At 46.2% G+C, this 15,010-nt stretch overlaps 1 protein-coding gene across 1 annotated transcript in view; it reads left to right on the forward strand.

Annotated features, from left to right (window-relative positions):
* Positions 1-15,010, forward strand: part of grin2bb (glutamate receptor, ionotropic, N-methyl D-aspartate 2B-b) — a gene marked incomplete at its 3' end in the record, with an annotated part of 120,945 nt that overhangs the window by 75,634 nt on the left and 30,301 nt on the right. Inside the window, exons 5-6 of the mRNA XM_080880876.1 lie at positions 455-569; positions 788-993. Of these exons, the coding sequence (XP_080737002.1) occupies positions 455-569; positions 788-993 (321 nt within the window). The remainder of the gene's footprint in view (positions 1-454; positions 570-787; positions 994-15,010) is intronic.

The raw sequence follows: 15,010 nt of genomic DNA on the forward strand, positions 1-15,010 counted from the left end.
ATGACTTTGCCTCTATGTAAAGGTGTTACTGCGATGACCTCACAGAGAAATGTCGCCCACTGTTTAGTGCTGTAGCTGCTCACACCGTGCAGCAAAGTTTGTAACTAGATTCTGAACAATGTGGAGAATTTTAGCAGCTGAACGCCAAATAATAATGAAAAAAGACTTGAAAAAGAAAAATGTTTGGTATTTGTACACATATAGCCTCCACAGCTTGTGTTATAATATGTCAGTTCAGGTTTCAGATGAATTCCTGATAATCTTTTACATCCACAGCGTGTTTGGTTCGTCTTGCTGTTAGTAATTCTGTTTTAGATCAGCGTTAAAGATGGCAAAGCAGCATTTAAATATTCATTAAACATGTTTTAAGGAAATCCAGAATGAAGTTTAAATTCTCCACATTTTGCTTTGTGGTCAACAACCGCGTGTTGATATTGGATTTTTCCATTTTCAGGTACCTTATGAATGTGACATTTGAAGGCCGAAACCTGTCATTTAGCGAAGAAGGCCACCAGATGTTTCCCAAGCTGGTCATCATTCTTCTAGACAAGGACAGACAGTGGGACAGGGTAAACCTTCTTCTCTTCTCTTCTCTTCTCTTCTCTTCTCTTCTCTTCTCTTCTCTTCTCTTCTCTTCTCTTCTCTTCTCTTCTCTTCTCTTCTCTTCTCTCTGCCCTTTTCCTCCTCTGATGCTTCTGCGATGTGTCTGTCACTTTTCTGCCACTTGAAGTACTCGTTACAGTGGCGTGCACATTACACACAGCTGTCCTCCCACTCACTCATACAGGTTGGCAAATGGGAGAGAGGCTCCTTGACGATGAGGTACCACGTTTGGCCTCGCTTTGAGCTGTACTCAGGAGCGGAGGAGCGTAAGGACCACCTGTCCATCGTGACTCTGGAGGAGGCGCCGTTTGTAATTGTGGAGGATGTGGACCCGCTCAGCGGGACCTGCATGAGGAACACGGTGCCATGCCGCAAACAGCTCAAACTAAGGTGAGAAATTAAGTTGGAGTGTAAGAATTTAAAGTTTTCCTCTGTTAAACCTTCAGATTTGTGGCACTGCTATTTTTTAATACAGTTTTTCTCAAATGCTAAAACACATTTCACAAACGTTACCACCAGGTCCCCCAATGTCCAAACACAACACCCTTCTCTAAAGCTACATAAACACAACCACACCTTCCCACTGCAAAACTCAAACTCCCACACCAAGAGAGCAGCTCGAAGCTGTCAAAACTGTAAACACTATACACAGCATTACACACTACAGCAAAACAATTGAAAACACAATGCTCAATTTGTGAGAAGGTTCTTTGTTTCATAACTGCCAATGCATATTTTAGAAACTATACAGTAACGGATCGTCGTAGATCTCTGCAGAGGATTAGGCATTTAGATTTGTGAGTTTCATATGAGTAGTATAAATCTATAGAAAATCCTGCATGTACGTACACTACTGTAACACAACTCAATGCAAAAACAGAATCTATTGCACACAACAGTAATCTTGAAAACATGAACAGGGTGTGAAGTTTTTTTATTTACGTTATTCACACCACACACACACCACAATCACTGTGCGGCATCATGTCGCTGAGCTGTTGCTCGCATCTCGTCCGTAATGATGGTGCGAGGTTGTCTTGCTCTCCCTCCTGGACCTTCTCCTCTCCCATTTTGGCCTTCTCCTCTTCCTCGTTGGTTGCTCCTCTTCCTCCTCTCATTTGAACTCCTCTTCCTCATTGGCCTGCTCCTCTTCTTCCAGGGCCAGCTCTTCTCCCTCCTCTGCATCAAATTCCTCTTCCCCTGACTCTGCCTTCATCCATTGTGTTTGTTTGGAACCTTCAGCATACTGTGCACTCTGAACTTGCTTTTACATGTGGGTACAGCATTAGCAACAAGTGTCTTCAATTTTGAGTCATTGTGTGTAGTGAATGACGCCAGGTGTGTTCCCTGTGTTCAAAGATTGGTGACTGTGGCAAGCATTTTGCATCACATGGGCTTTCATTTGAGGATATGAGCAGAGTTGTTTTGCAACATGTGTTTTAGCAAGGAAAAATGTGTTTAGATTTATGAGTACAGAGGGTTGTGTTTTGTGAATTGTGTCTTCATGTGACATGTGTTTATGGTACTGGAATATGGTGGCTACATTTAGTAAATGTGTTTAGACTACTGGTCATTTGGGTTACAGGATTGGCTTTTGTGTTTTAACATTTGAGAAAAACTGTAATAACATCAACCTTGGACCAGCTGTGTCTGTAGTTTAATAGAATATTTTGAAGTCTGTGCTAGTTTTCTTTTTAAAAAGAAGAAGTGCTACAATTAAACACACTCCTTACAGCCTTGAATAATTCTGTTTTGCTTGCATTTTCTCTTTTTTGTGTATCTTTGGCTTTCTTATTACAGCGCGCCGCCCCTGCAGCATGCTGTAATGGTTCTCCTGTTTTTGTCTTTACTAAATGTGCCACTTGTTTTACTTCTGCTAACCAGATTACTGACTTGCTTTCTGTTCCTGTTTTTCTGCCTCCCCCCTCCTCTTCACCATGACCCTCTTGCCATCCCGTTGTCCTTAGAGTGTGATAATTAATTGTTCTTCATTGGCCTCCTTTTCTATCAATGGCGTACCTGAAATCTCCTCAGGGTGTGCTACATCTTGGAGCTCATTGTTTTTATTGACAGATCTTTCACCGTGTTCTTTCTCCCGTTCCTCTTTTCTCAAGATTTCTCTCTCAGCAACACATATAGCATTTCAGGAGCAGCCATCAATACTTCGAAGGCAATATGCAGGAGTTATTTCTACCCAAAAAATACTGCAAGAGCCAGATTCACAGAGCGCTGCAGAGTCACCTTTGTATGCACAAAAGCATAAATAAACGGGCGCAGTATTGTTGCCAAAACCGAAATAAACATTAATAACCACTTTAGTCCATGCGCAATCATGAAGGTTGTTCATTTGATATAGCTGAATTCATAAAACCACAATTTCGATAAATAGAAGTTGACACACCCTTGTGTGAATACAAAACACTCAAACAAATACATTTGTCCTTAGTCTGGCACTGGAAATATCCAGCAAACAGTGCCAGAGCTTCCATTCACAGCTGTTGTGCACCTGTATCTGCTGTAAGCCAAAACAACCCATTGACTGTTGACGCACAGGTTGGTTAAATGTTTGCCCCAAAGTGCGTTATTCTTAGTCCCTCATGACTGTGTAATTTGGATGACAGCCTCTAAATGTGTTTACGTGCTCTCTGCTCTTGCTCTGAGAAAAGTGAGTATTAGTCGTGACATATTAAACTTTTCCTTGTGATTTGCAGTGTTAGATGGATGTATTAAACATAGCACAGGCTTCGAATTCAAGTGTAAAAGAATATAAAAGAAATGCACTAAACTAACATGCACTAACAGCTTAGGCTTCAGACTAGTCAATGTTTTTTTCTACTTTGTGCTGAAGTAAAGTCAGCTCATCATCAAGTTGTCTTCATATGTTCATCTTAACAGCGTGACCACAAAGTCAAACTGTGATCCTTTTAGTAAATTAGTTATTAATAGGGCATATGTATATCACATATTTATATATATTGTATCAATATATACTAAATATATATATACACATATATGTATGTATGTGTGTATATATATATATATATAAAAAAAACACCCAGCACGCCCCTGCGGGCGGTTTATCCTTCAAGCTCGGGTCCTCTACCAGAGGCCTGGGAGCTTGAGGGTCCTGCGCAGTATCTTAGCTGTTCCCAGGACTGCGCTCTTCTGGACAGAGATCTCCGATGTTGTTCCCGGGATCTGCTGGAGCCACTCGCCTAGCTTGGGAGTCACCGCACCTAGTGCTCCGATTACCACGGGGACCACCGTTACCTTCACCCTCCACATCCTCTCGAGCTCTTCTCTGAGCCCTTGGTATTTCTCCAGCTTCTCGTGTTCCTTCTTCCTGATATTGCTGTCATTCGGAACCGCTACATCGATCACTACGGCCGTCTTCTTCTGTTTGTCTACCACCACTATGTCCGGTTGGTTAGCCACCACCATTTTGTCCGTCTGTATCTGGAAGTCCCACAGGATCTTAGCTCGGTCATTCTCCACCACCCTTGGGGGCATCTCCCATTTTGACCTCGGGACTTCCAGGTTATACTCGGCACAGATGTTCCTGTACACTATGCCGGCCACTTGGTTATGGCGTTCCATGTATGCCTTGCCTGCTAGCATCTTGCACCCTGCTGTTATGTGCTGGATTGTCTCTGGGGCATCTTTACACAGCCTGCACCTGGGGTCTTGCCTGGTGTGATAGACCCCAGCCTCTATGGATCTTGTGCTCAGAGCTTGTTCTTGTGCTGCCATGATTAGTGCCTCTGTGCTGTCTTTCAGTCCAGCTTTGTCCAGCCACTGGTAGGATTTCTGGATATCAGCCACCTCCTCTATCTGCCGGTGGTACATACCGTGCAGGGGCCTGTCCTTCCATGATGGTTCCTCGTCTCCCTCCTCTTTCTTGGGTTTCTGCTGCCTGAGATATTCACTGAGCACTCGGTCAGTTGGGGCCATCTTCCTAATGTATTCTTGGATGTTCGTTGTCTCATCCTGGACTGTGGTGCTGACACTCACCAGTCCCCGGCCCCCTTCCTTCCGCTTAGCGTACAGCCTCAGGGCGCTGGACTTGGGGTGAAACCCTCCATGCATGGTAAGGAGCTTTCTTGTCTTTATGTCAGTGGCTTCTATCTCCTCCTTTGGCCAGCCTATTACCCCAGCAGGGTACCTGATCACGGGCAGGGCGTACGTGTTGATGGCCCGGATCTTGTTCTTACCATTCAGCTGACTCCTCAGGACTTGCCTGACCCTCTGCAGGTACTTGGTGGTTGCAGCTTTTCTAGCGGCCTCTTCATGGTTCCCATTCGCCTGTGGGATCCCCAGGTACTTGTAACTGTCCTCTATGTCTGCAATGTTGCCTTCTGGTAGTTCAATCCCCTCAGTTCTGACTACCTTCCCTCTCTTTGTTACCATCCGACTACACTTCTCCAGTCCGAACGACATTCCAATGTCATTGCTGTATAGCCTGGTAGTGTGGATCAGTGAATCGATGTCTCGTTCACTCTTGGCATACAGCTTGATGTCATCCATGTACAGGAGGTGGCTGACAACTGCTCCGTTCCGTAGTCGGTATCCGTAGCCAGTCTTGTTAATGATCTCACTGAGGGGGTTCAGGCCTATGCAGAACAGCAGTGGGGACAGAGCATCTCCTTGGTAGATCCCGCACTTGATGGTGACTTGTGCTATGGGCTTGGAGTTGGCCTCTAGTGTTGTACGCCACATCCCCATTGAGTTCCTGATGAAGGCTCTTAGGGTCCCATTGATCTTGTACAATTCTAGGCATTCCAGTATCCAGCTGTGGGGCATTGAGTCATAGGCCTTCTTGTAATCAATCCAGGCAGTGCACAGGTTGGTCAGTCTGGTCTTGCAGTCTCGGCTGATTGTTCTGTCTACCAGTAGCTGGTGTTTTGCGCCTCTGGTATTCTTGCCAATTCCTTTCTGTGTCCCGCTCATGTATTGACCCATGTGCCTGTTCATCTTAGCCGATATGATGCCTGACAGGAGCTTCCATGTAGTACTGAGGCAGGTTATTGGTCGGTAGTTGGAGGGGACCGGTCCCTTCTTGGGGTCCTTGGGGATCAGGACCGTCCGGCCTTCAGTTAGCCATTCCGGGTGTCTCTCGTTAACTAGCAGCTGGTTCATTTGTGCTGCCAGACGCTCGTGGAGTGCAGTCAGCTTCTTCAGCCAGTAGGCGTGAACCATGTCGGGCCCTGGTGCTGTCCAGCTCTTCATACTGGAGACCCTTTCTTGGATATCTGCCACTGTGATGGTTACTGGACCCTGTTCAGGGAGGTCGCTGTGGTCTGCCCTCAGATCCTCTAGCCACTGAGCATTGCCGTTATGGGTTGCATCCTTCTCCCATATGCTCTTCCAGTATTGCTCCGTCTCCAGCCTTGGTGGTGCTGTTCTCTTATTGTTCCCTTGCCACTGAGAGTACACCTTTGCTGGTTCTGTGGAGAACAGCTGGTTTATTCTCCTGCCTTCTATCTCTCTGGTGTACCTCCTCAAGCGGCTGGCCAAGGCTGTGAGTCTTTGCTTGGCAGTTTCCAAGGCCTCAGGTATGGACAGCTTGCTGTATTTCTTAGGCACCTTATTTGTCGCACCTTTCTGCAACTCCGTTAGTTGGCTAACCTCCCTCCGTGCTACTTTGATCTTGCCCTCTAGCCTCCTTCTCCATGGAGGGTACTGCCCCTTGTTGCTGTTCAACTTGTAGCCAAGCATCTCACTGATCACTGCTGCCGTATTGTAGATCAGCTTGTTAGTGTCGGTAATCGTGGTTGTAGGTATTGCCCGTAGTGCTGCATTAACATCATCTAGCAGACCTTCTGAGGGTACTTCACGTAATCTTGGTAACCGGCTACGGGGGATCCAGGTTTCAAGCTTGGCCATGATCCTATTTTTCAGGTCAGTTCCTCTCGCACTCAACGATCCTTCTCCTATCGCACTTGGGGCTATGTACCCAATCTCGGGTGGGGGTGATGATATCTCCCTCCTGACCTGGCGTCCTGACTCCTCCTTGCCGTAGCATTTGTGTTGTACCTCGTCAATCTCTAGCTGTGAGAGCAGTCCTTTCTTTCGAATGTTGGAACACTGAGCTACTAGTTGTTTCGCCGTCATTGTGGATGTTGGGTATCGAAGAAAAAAAATATATATATACATATATGTATGTATGTGTATATATATATATGTGTGTATATATATATATATATATATATATATATATATATATATATATATATATATATATATATATATTTAACCCTAACCCTTGTGCGTGTTTTTTATTATATATATATATATATATATATATATATATATATATATATATCGTAGTGGTTAGACTACACGCCTTTGGAACAGAGGATCGCAAGTTCGATTCCTGCCTGGGGCGTCTGTATCCAGTAAGGGTCCTAAGGCTAGACCCCCTATGCTAAGCAAGCCTACCGCAGACATGAGCGAGACAGATAAATATGAAGGCATGCCGGCTCGGACGTCGCCCGGATCAACAAGGTCCGCGTCAGGTGTTGAGGAACCAGGGCACCCTGACGAAAAGTGGGCTACTGGAACAAGAAGGCATCGGTGGGCAAGGGACGAAAACAGGGCGTTGTTGGAATGCTACTACGCAAGTAACCCCAGCGGAAGGGGCTACATGAATAGGATGAGGGACCTATGGATTCTTCGATACCCAACATCCACAATGACGGCGAAACAACTAGTAGCTCAGTGTTCCAACATTCGAAAGAAGGGACTGCTCTCACAGCTAGAGATTGACGAGGTACAACACAAATGCTACGGCAAGGAGGAGTCAGGACGCCAGGTCAGGGGGGAGATATCATCACCCCCACCCGAGATTGGGTACATAGCCCCAAGTGTGATAGGAGAAGGATCGTTGAGTGCGAGAGGAACTGACCTGAAAAATAGGATCATGGCCAAGCTTGAAACCTGGATCCCCCGTAGCCGGTTACCAAGATTACGTGAAGTACCCTCAGAAGGTCTGCTAGATGATGTTAATGCAGCACTACGGGCAATACCTACAACCACGATTACCGACACTAACAAGCTGATTTACAATACGGCAGCAGTGATCAGTGAGATGCTTGGCTACAAGTTGAACAGCCACAAGGGGCAGTACCCTCCATGGAGAAGGAGGCTAGAGGGCAAGATCAAAGTAGCACGGAGAGAGGTTAGCCAACTAACAGAGTTGCAGAAAGGTGCGACGAATAAGGTGCCTAAGAAATACAGCAAGCTGTCCATACCTGAGGCCTTGGAAACTGCCAAGCAAAGACTCACAGCCTTGGCCAGCCGCTTGAGGAGGTACACCAGAGAGATAGAAGGCAGGAGAATAAACCAGCTGTTCTCCACAGAACCAGCAAAGGTGTACTCTCAGTGGCAAGGGAACAATAAGAGAACAGCACCACCAAGGCTGGAGACGGAGCAATACTGGAAGAGCATATGGGAGAAGGATGCAACCCATAACGGCAATGCTCAGTGGCTAGAGGATCTGAGGGCAGACCACAGCGACCTCCCTGAACAGGGTCCAGTAACCATCACAGTGGCAGATATCCAAGAAAGGGTCTCCAGTATGAAGAGCTGGACAGCACCAGGGCCCGACATGGTTCACGCCTACTGGCTGAAGAAGCTGACTGCACTCCACGAGCGTCTGGCAGCACAAATGAACCAGCTGCTAGTTAACGAGAGACACCCGGAATGGCTAACTGAAGGCCGGACGGTCCTGATCCCCAAGGACCCCAAGAAGGGACCGGTCCCCTCCAACTACCGACCAATAACCTGCCTCAGTACTACATGGAAGCTCCTGTCAGGCATCATATCGGCTAAGATGAACAGGCACATGGGTCAATACATGAGCGGGACACAGAAAGGAATTGGCAAGAATACCAGAGGCGCAAAACACCAGCTACTGGTAGACAGAACAATCAGCCGAGACTGCAAGACCAGACTGACCAACCTGTGCACTGCCTGGATTGATTACAAGAAGGCCTATGACTCAATGCCCCACAGCTGGATACTGGAATGCCTAGAATTGTACAAGATCAATGGGACCCTAAGAGCCTTCATCAGGAACTCAATGGGGATGTGGCGTACAACACTAGAGGCCAACTCCAAGCCCATAGCACAAGTCACCATCAAGTGCGGGATCTACCAAGGAGATGCTCTGTCCCCACTGCTGTTCTGCATAGGCCTGAACCCCCTCAGTGAGATCATTAACAAGACTGGCTACGGATACCGACTACGGAACGGAGCAGTTGTCAGCCACCTCCTGTACATGGATGACATCAAGCTGTATGCCAAGAGTGAACGAGACATCGATTCACTGATCCACACTACCAGGCTATACAGCAATGACATTGGAATGTCGTTCGGACTGGAGAAGTGTAGTCGGATGGTAACAAAGAGAGGGAAGGTAGTCAGAACTGAGGGGATTGAACTACCAGAAGGCAACATTGCAGACATAGAGGACAGTTACAAGTACTTGGGGATCCCGCAGGCGAATGGGAACCATGAAGAGGCCGCTAGAAAAGCTGCAACCACCAAGTACCTGCAGAGGGTCAGGCAAGTCCTGAGGAGTCAGCTGAATGGTAAGAACAAGATCCGGGCCATCAACACGTACGCCCTGCCCGTGATCAGGTACCCTGCTGGGGTAATAGGCTGGCCAAAGGAGGAGATAGAAGCCACTGACATAAAGACAAGAAAGCTCCTTACCATGCATGGAGGGTTTCACCCCAAGTCCAGCACCCTGAGGCTGTACGCTAAGCGGAAGGAAGGGGGCCGGGGACTGGTGAGTGTCAGCACCACAGTCCAGGATGAGACAAGGAACATCCAAGAATACATTGGGAAGATGGCCCCAACTGACCGAGTGCTCAGTGAATACCTCAGGCAGCAGAAACCCAAGAAAGAGGAGGGAGACGAGGAACCATCATGGAAGGACAGGCCCCTGCACGGTATGTACCACCGGCAGATAGAGGAGGTGGCTGATATCCAGAAATCCTACCAGTGGCTGGACAAAGCTGGACTGAAAGACAGCACAGAGGCACTAATCATGGCAGCACAAGAACAAGCTCTGAGCACAAGATCCATAGAGGCTGGGGTCTATCACACCAGGCAAGACCCCAGGTGCAGGCTGTGTAAAGATGCCCCAGAGACAATCCAGCACATAACAGCAGGGTGCAAGATGCTAGCAGGCAAGGCATACATGGAACGCCATAACCAAGTGGCCGGCATAGTGTACAGGAACATCTGTGCCGAGTATAACCTGGAAGTCCCGAGGTCAAAATGGGAGATGCCCCCAAGGGTGGTGGAGAATGACCGAGCTAAGATCCTGTGGGACTTCCAGATACAGACGGACAAAATGGTGGTGGCTAACCAACCGGACATAGTGGTGGTAGACAAACAGAAGAAGACGGCCGTAGTGATCGATGTAGCGGTTCCGAATGACAGCAATATCAGGAAGAAGGAACACGAGAAGCTGGAGAAATACCAAGGGCTCAGAGAAGAGCTCGAGAGGATGTGGAGGGTGAAGGTAACGGTGGTCCCCGTGGTAATCGGAGCACTAGGTGCGGTGACTCCCAAGCTAGGCGAGTGGCTCCAGCAGATCCCGGGAACAACATCGGAGATCTCTGTCCAGAAGAGCGCAGTCCTGGGAACAGCTAAGATACTGCGCAGGACCCTCAAGCTCCCAGGCCTCTGGTAGAGGACCCGAGCTTGAAGGATAAACCGCCCGCAGGGGCGTGCTGGGTGTTGTTTAGTTATATGTGTGTGTAATATATATGTGTGTGTGTGTATATATATATATATATATATATATACACACATATATATATGTGTGTATATATATATTAGGGGTGCAACCATACACAAAATTCACGGTTCGGTTCGGTTCGATACTTTGGTGTCACGGTTCGATATTTTTTTGATACAAAAAAAATGTTCATGCCTTTTTAATTTGTCATTTATTAAAATTATAAATATATATTTTAAATCAAAATTACAGTTTTTAAATTTAACCCTAACCCTTGTGCGTGTTTTTTATTTTGACAGCGAATGCGCACCTGCGGACCACTTATGTGCAGCCCTGGTTATTTAGCTCATCATATTGCAGCCACAGAAATTCTTTTGTCCATGAAACCATAAAGCTGCACTTTCTTTTTGCCTTATAGTCTGATTTGTCATAACTTTTCCGTTTTGTGGTAAGCTTTTCTTTGGCTGTCACTTCTTCACCCTGACCTGTCTTATTTGGCTCAGCAGAACTAAAATATATATGCTGCTGCTTTTACACACGCACTCACATAAGCTCAGCGATTCTCTGCGCGATCGACCTCTCACATGTTTAAGCTTGCTGCGGGAGATTTCACTTGTCATGTTTGCATAGTAAGCTAACGATTAATAAGACGATGTCAGAGGAATTGGTGCACAAATTATCATCACTCACAGATCAGTGCTGTCGCTCTCTATACACAGTTCGCACGATTGCAAAGTGAAAGCAAAAAAACAAGCGCAACTTCAAACGCGATTTCAATATGTCACATATTGACAGTGGCTCACCGATGCCAATGACATAATTACCCAGCTACATTTCTGAAAGAATGCAAAAGCATTGACATATATTTTTCCTTCCTACAATAGCCCGACGGGCAGGGCAGAGATAGATTTTGGTAGCCCGACTGAAAAAAATCGCTAGCCCCGGGACGTCGGGCTAGCGATATTGCAAGCCCTGTATCTGATTGAGGAATCACTCATCTTTGGAAAAGAGAGTTTATTACAGAGAAATGTCTCTTTCCAAAATAAAAGCTATACTATCCGCTTCTTCTGGGCTATATTCTCAGCAGCATAAGGAGAATCATGTGCTAACAGCTGTCTAAATGACTCGGCTAAAGTTAGTAGCATGCTTGTTGTTTTTGTCTTTGCACTAGGATGATGTCGGCATAAATGTGCAGTCATATTTGTTGTGTTCCCACTAGTGCTTTCGGGTTAATGTCATGGTCCTGGGCCATGTGGGCCCAGTATTCTTAGTTCCTTGTATTTTTGTATTTCGTTCCTTATTTAGGCCATGTTTCCTGAGTTGCCCTGTTGTGTTGTTCCCTAAGTGTTTTCCCTTCGTGACTCTTACCCCCTGTGTGCCCCTCTGTGTATTTATGAGCCCTCGTCTCTCTTTGTGTTTTATTCTATGTTTTCCCCAGCCCGTTATGTCTGCGTTCTCCCCGTGCTCTCTCTCCTCCTGTTTGAACCTCTGTGTACTTCCTGTTTTACTTTGCCCATCTCCCATCAGTGTTGCGTTCACTCCTGCCGTGTCTTGTTATGATTATCAGTGTCACCTGTGTTCCCCGTGTGCATCCACTTCCCCTGATCATCCCTCATGTGTATTTAGTCTCTGTGTTTCATGCAGTCTGTGTCGCGTCGTCTGTGTTACCACCCCCTGTGTTCCGTATCTCCAGCCATAGCTTTTTCTTAGTTTATGTCCAGTTTAGGTTTTCTGTTTGAACTATTACCCTTATACTGCCCTCGCTCTGGTTTGTTCTGTTATCAGCCATAATAAAAGGCTCGCTTTTGTTTAATCCACTCCTGCATCTTCGCTTGTGTTCGCGTCTGGGTCCAACACACACATTCCCACACGGTCTATCTCCACGGACCGTGACAGTTAATCTCGTTGAAATGACCTTAACGCCACAACATGGCAAATCTCCGTTAACGAGCTACCGCCGATCGCCCCGTGCATGGGGCTATACGGCCAACACATTAACGAGCTAACTGCGCTAACACACTAGTTCCCACCCATGTAATTGAGCATTGCATGGCACATCCAACATACTGTTTTACTTTAGTCCATGACTCGCTTACCTTCAGGGTCATACGTCACATGAAAACCAAAATAATTCCAAACGCCAGATCTGAATGAGGGTGGGGAAGGTTAGGGTTGCCAACTCCCTGAAAAATAAATAAGGGACACCTCACGACCAGCTCCCGATCATCAATCGCTCGTGAGGGTGTCACCGCAGCTGCTCACACGCAAACACGTAAACGTCGGTGAAAAAGATGGAGCAGCACGGCTGTGCAGCGTGTGATCTGGACACAAGCGATGGAGGCACAACTTGTAGAACTTTGGAAAGCTCATCCGAGCCTTTTTGATGTGGCATCACAAAATTATCACGACCACAACAACCGTGAAAATAGTTGGATTTACACTGTTGCTCAATCACAGCTGCCTGATCAATGTCTTTCATTAGCAATTTAGCAAAGTTGATGGTGGTGGTGAGTCTGTGTGAGTGAAAGACAGAGAGAGCGAGCGACAAATTTTCTGTTATAACCTTCATTTTATGGAGGCACAGTGTGCGCACTCAGGTCGCATCAGAGCATCGGGTGAGACCCTGCATCGTGACCTACCAACTTCTAACCCCTGCGAGTCAATTGTCCATCCATCCATCCATCTTCATCCGCTTTATCCGGGGCCGGGTCGCGGGGGCAGCAGCCTAAGCAAAGAGGCCCAGACCTCCCTCTCCCCAGCCACCTCCTCCAGCTTATCCGGGGGAATACCAAGGCGTTCCCAGGCCAGCCGAGAGATATAATCTCTCCAGCGTGTCCTGGGTCTGCCCCGGGGCCTCCTCCCGGTGGGACATGCCTGGAACACCTCACCCAGGAGGCGCCCAGGGGGCATCCTTGTCAGATGCCCGAACCACCTCAGCTGGCTCCTTTCGATGTGGAGCAGCAGCTGCTCTACTCTGAGCCCCTCCCGGATGGCCGAACTTCTCACCCTATCTCTAAGGGAGAGGCGAGTCAATTGTGCAGTTTGAAAATCGCACAGTGTCTGCCCAGCTTTAGGTGTACTGTCGTCCGGGACTTGCACCGCAGTGTCGGCGTTTGTTTCCCTGTTGGCCATGCTTCTTGTTGTGGTCATCTGTTGTCTTCCGGTATTTTCTCCGTAAGCGACCTTTCCTCGACCAATGAGATAAGCGGTAATCTGACTTGTCATACTCGAATTGTCATAAGTGTGCTGTCAGCTCATTGGTCACAAAGCAGGAGAGGGACTGGGATTTATGTTTTCAAACAAAGCGTTAATTCCATTAAAAGTTATAGACTACTTTTGATTCTCACTGTATTACGGGACAAAGTGCGTCCCTTATTAGCTCAATACGGGACGTGTACTTTTGTTTCTAAATACGGGACGATTCCGTTTTTTAAGGGACGGTTGGCAACCCTAGGGAAGGTCCATGTTGCAAGGAGAGCTTAACTTCTGTCTTGCTAGCTTGCCCTGCGCTCTTCCTTCTGACTATGCTGTCTGTGTTGAGCGCTCAGTGGATCTGCGCTCAACAGTGCAGCCTAGGCAGAGTAGTCGAACGCAGATTCACTGAGCGCTCAACACAGACAGCATCGTCAGAAGGAAAGTTGATAAAATAAATTACAAATGTTGTATTGTTCGATACATATGCGTACCGAACCGAAAGCACTGTATCGAACGGTTCAATATCGATACGAATATCGTTGCACCCCTAATATATATATATATATATATATACACATATATATATACATATATATGTGTATATATATATATATATATATATATATATATATATATATATGTGTGTGTGTGTATATGTGTGTATATGTATATATATATGTGTATATGTGTATATATATGTCTGTGAATATATTATATTTTTGTGTCACCCATTAAGCTGTTGGCAGTAGTTTGCTTTGGATTTTTGGCTGAAAGGCTTCAGATAGAAAGCTTGAATCGACTTGTTATCTTTATCTGTTATGAATATTACATTTTTAGTTTCAGTTCAATCAGTTAAAAAAAAAAACAACAACTACTGAATCTACATTGTTAGGCTTAGTCAGTCCGGTACCCAGTGTTAGAATTAAAGAAAACCTTCTGTTATGTGCTCAGAAGTAGCAGGATATAAAAACATATATGGACATAACATATGGTAACGTAACATAAAGTTGCACTGTTCAGAGTTATTGCAAGAGGTATTAAAGATTTTATTTATCTGTCTTTGTAACAGCAGAAAAATTTAACATAGATCTCGAGAGGAGTCCCAGAATAAAAAAGGTGTTAAATGAGAGTAGCACGCCCCCCTTGATGAGCATGTGAACGGTCATAAGGTTGCATCCAGTAAGGATTTTTACTGTTGCTTCTGCTTCTGAGGTTCTTCAGGAATAATTTGATCTAAACAGTAAAATTTTAATTTCTTTTAGTTGAATCTAAGCCGCAGTCAATCCTCAAAAAGCCCCTTTGGTACTAATTTCACCTACTGAGTGCCAGCCAATATTTTCCGGCCGGAAAATATACATTTTTCCTACATCCTGCGATTGCCAGAGGCTCTCTGGCTGGTCTCTAGGCCTATGTGACTGGGGCCTTAGTTCACTAGGGTGAGTTACAATTTCAAGCAAGAGG

The sequence above is a fragment of the Rhamphochromis sp. 'chilingali' genome (genome assembly GCF_963969265.1).
Source record: "Rhamphochromis sp. 'chilingali' genome assembly, chromosome: 4".
Lineage (NCBI taxonomy): Eukaryota > Metazoa > Chordata > Actinopteri > Cichliformes > Cichlidae > Rhamphochromis > Rhamphochromis sp. 'chilingali'.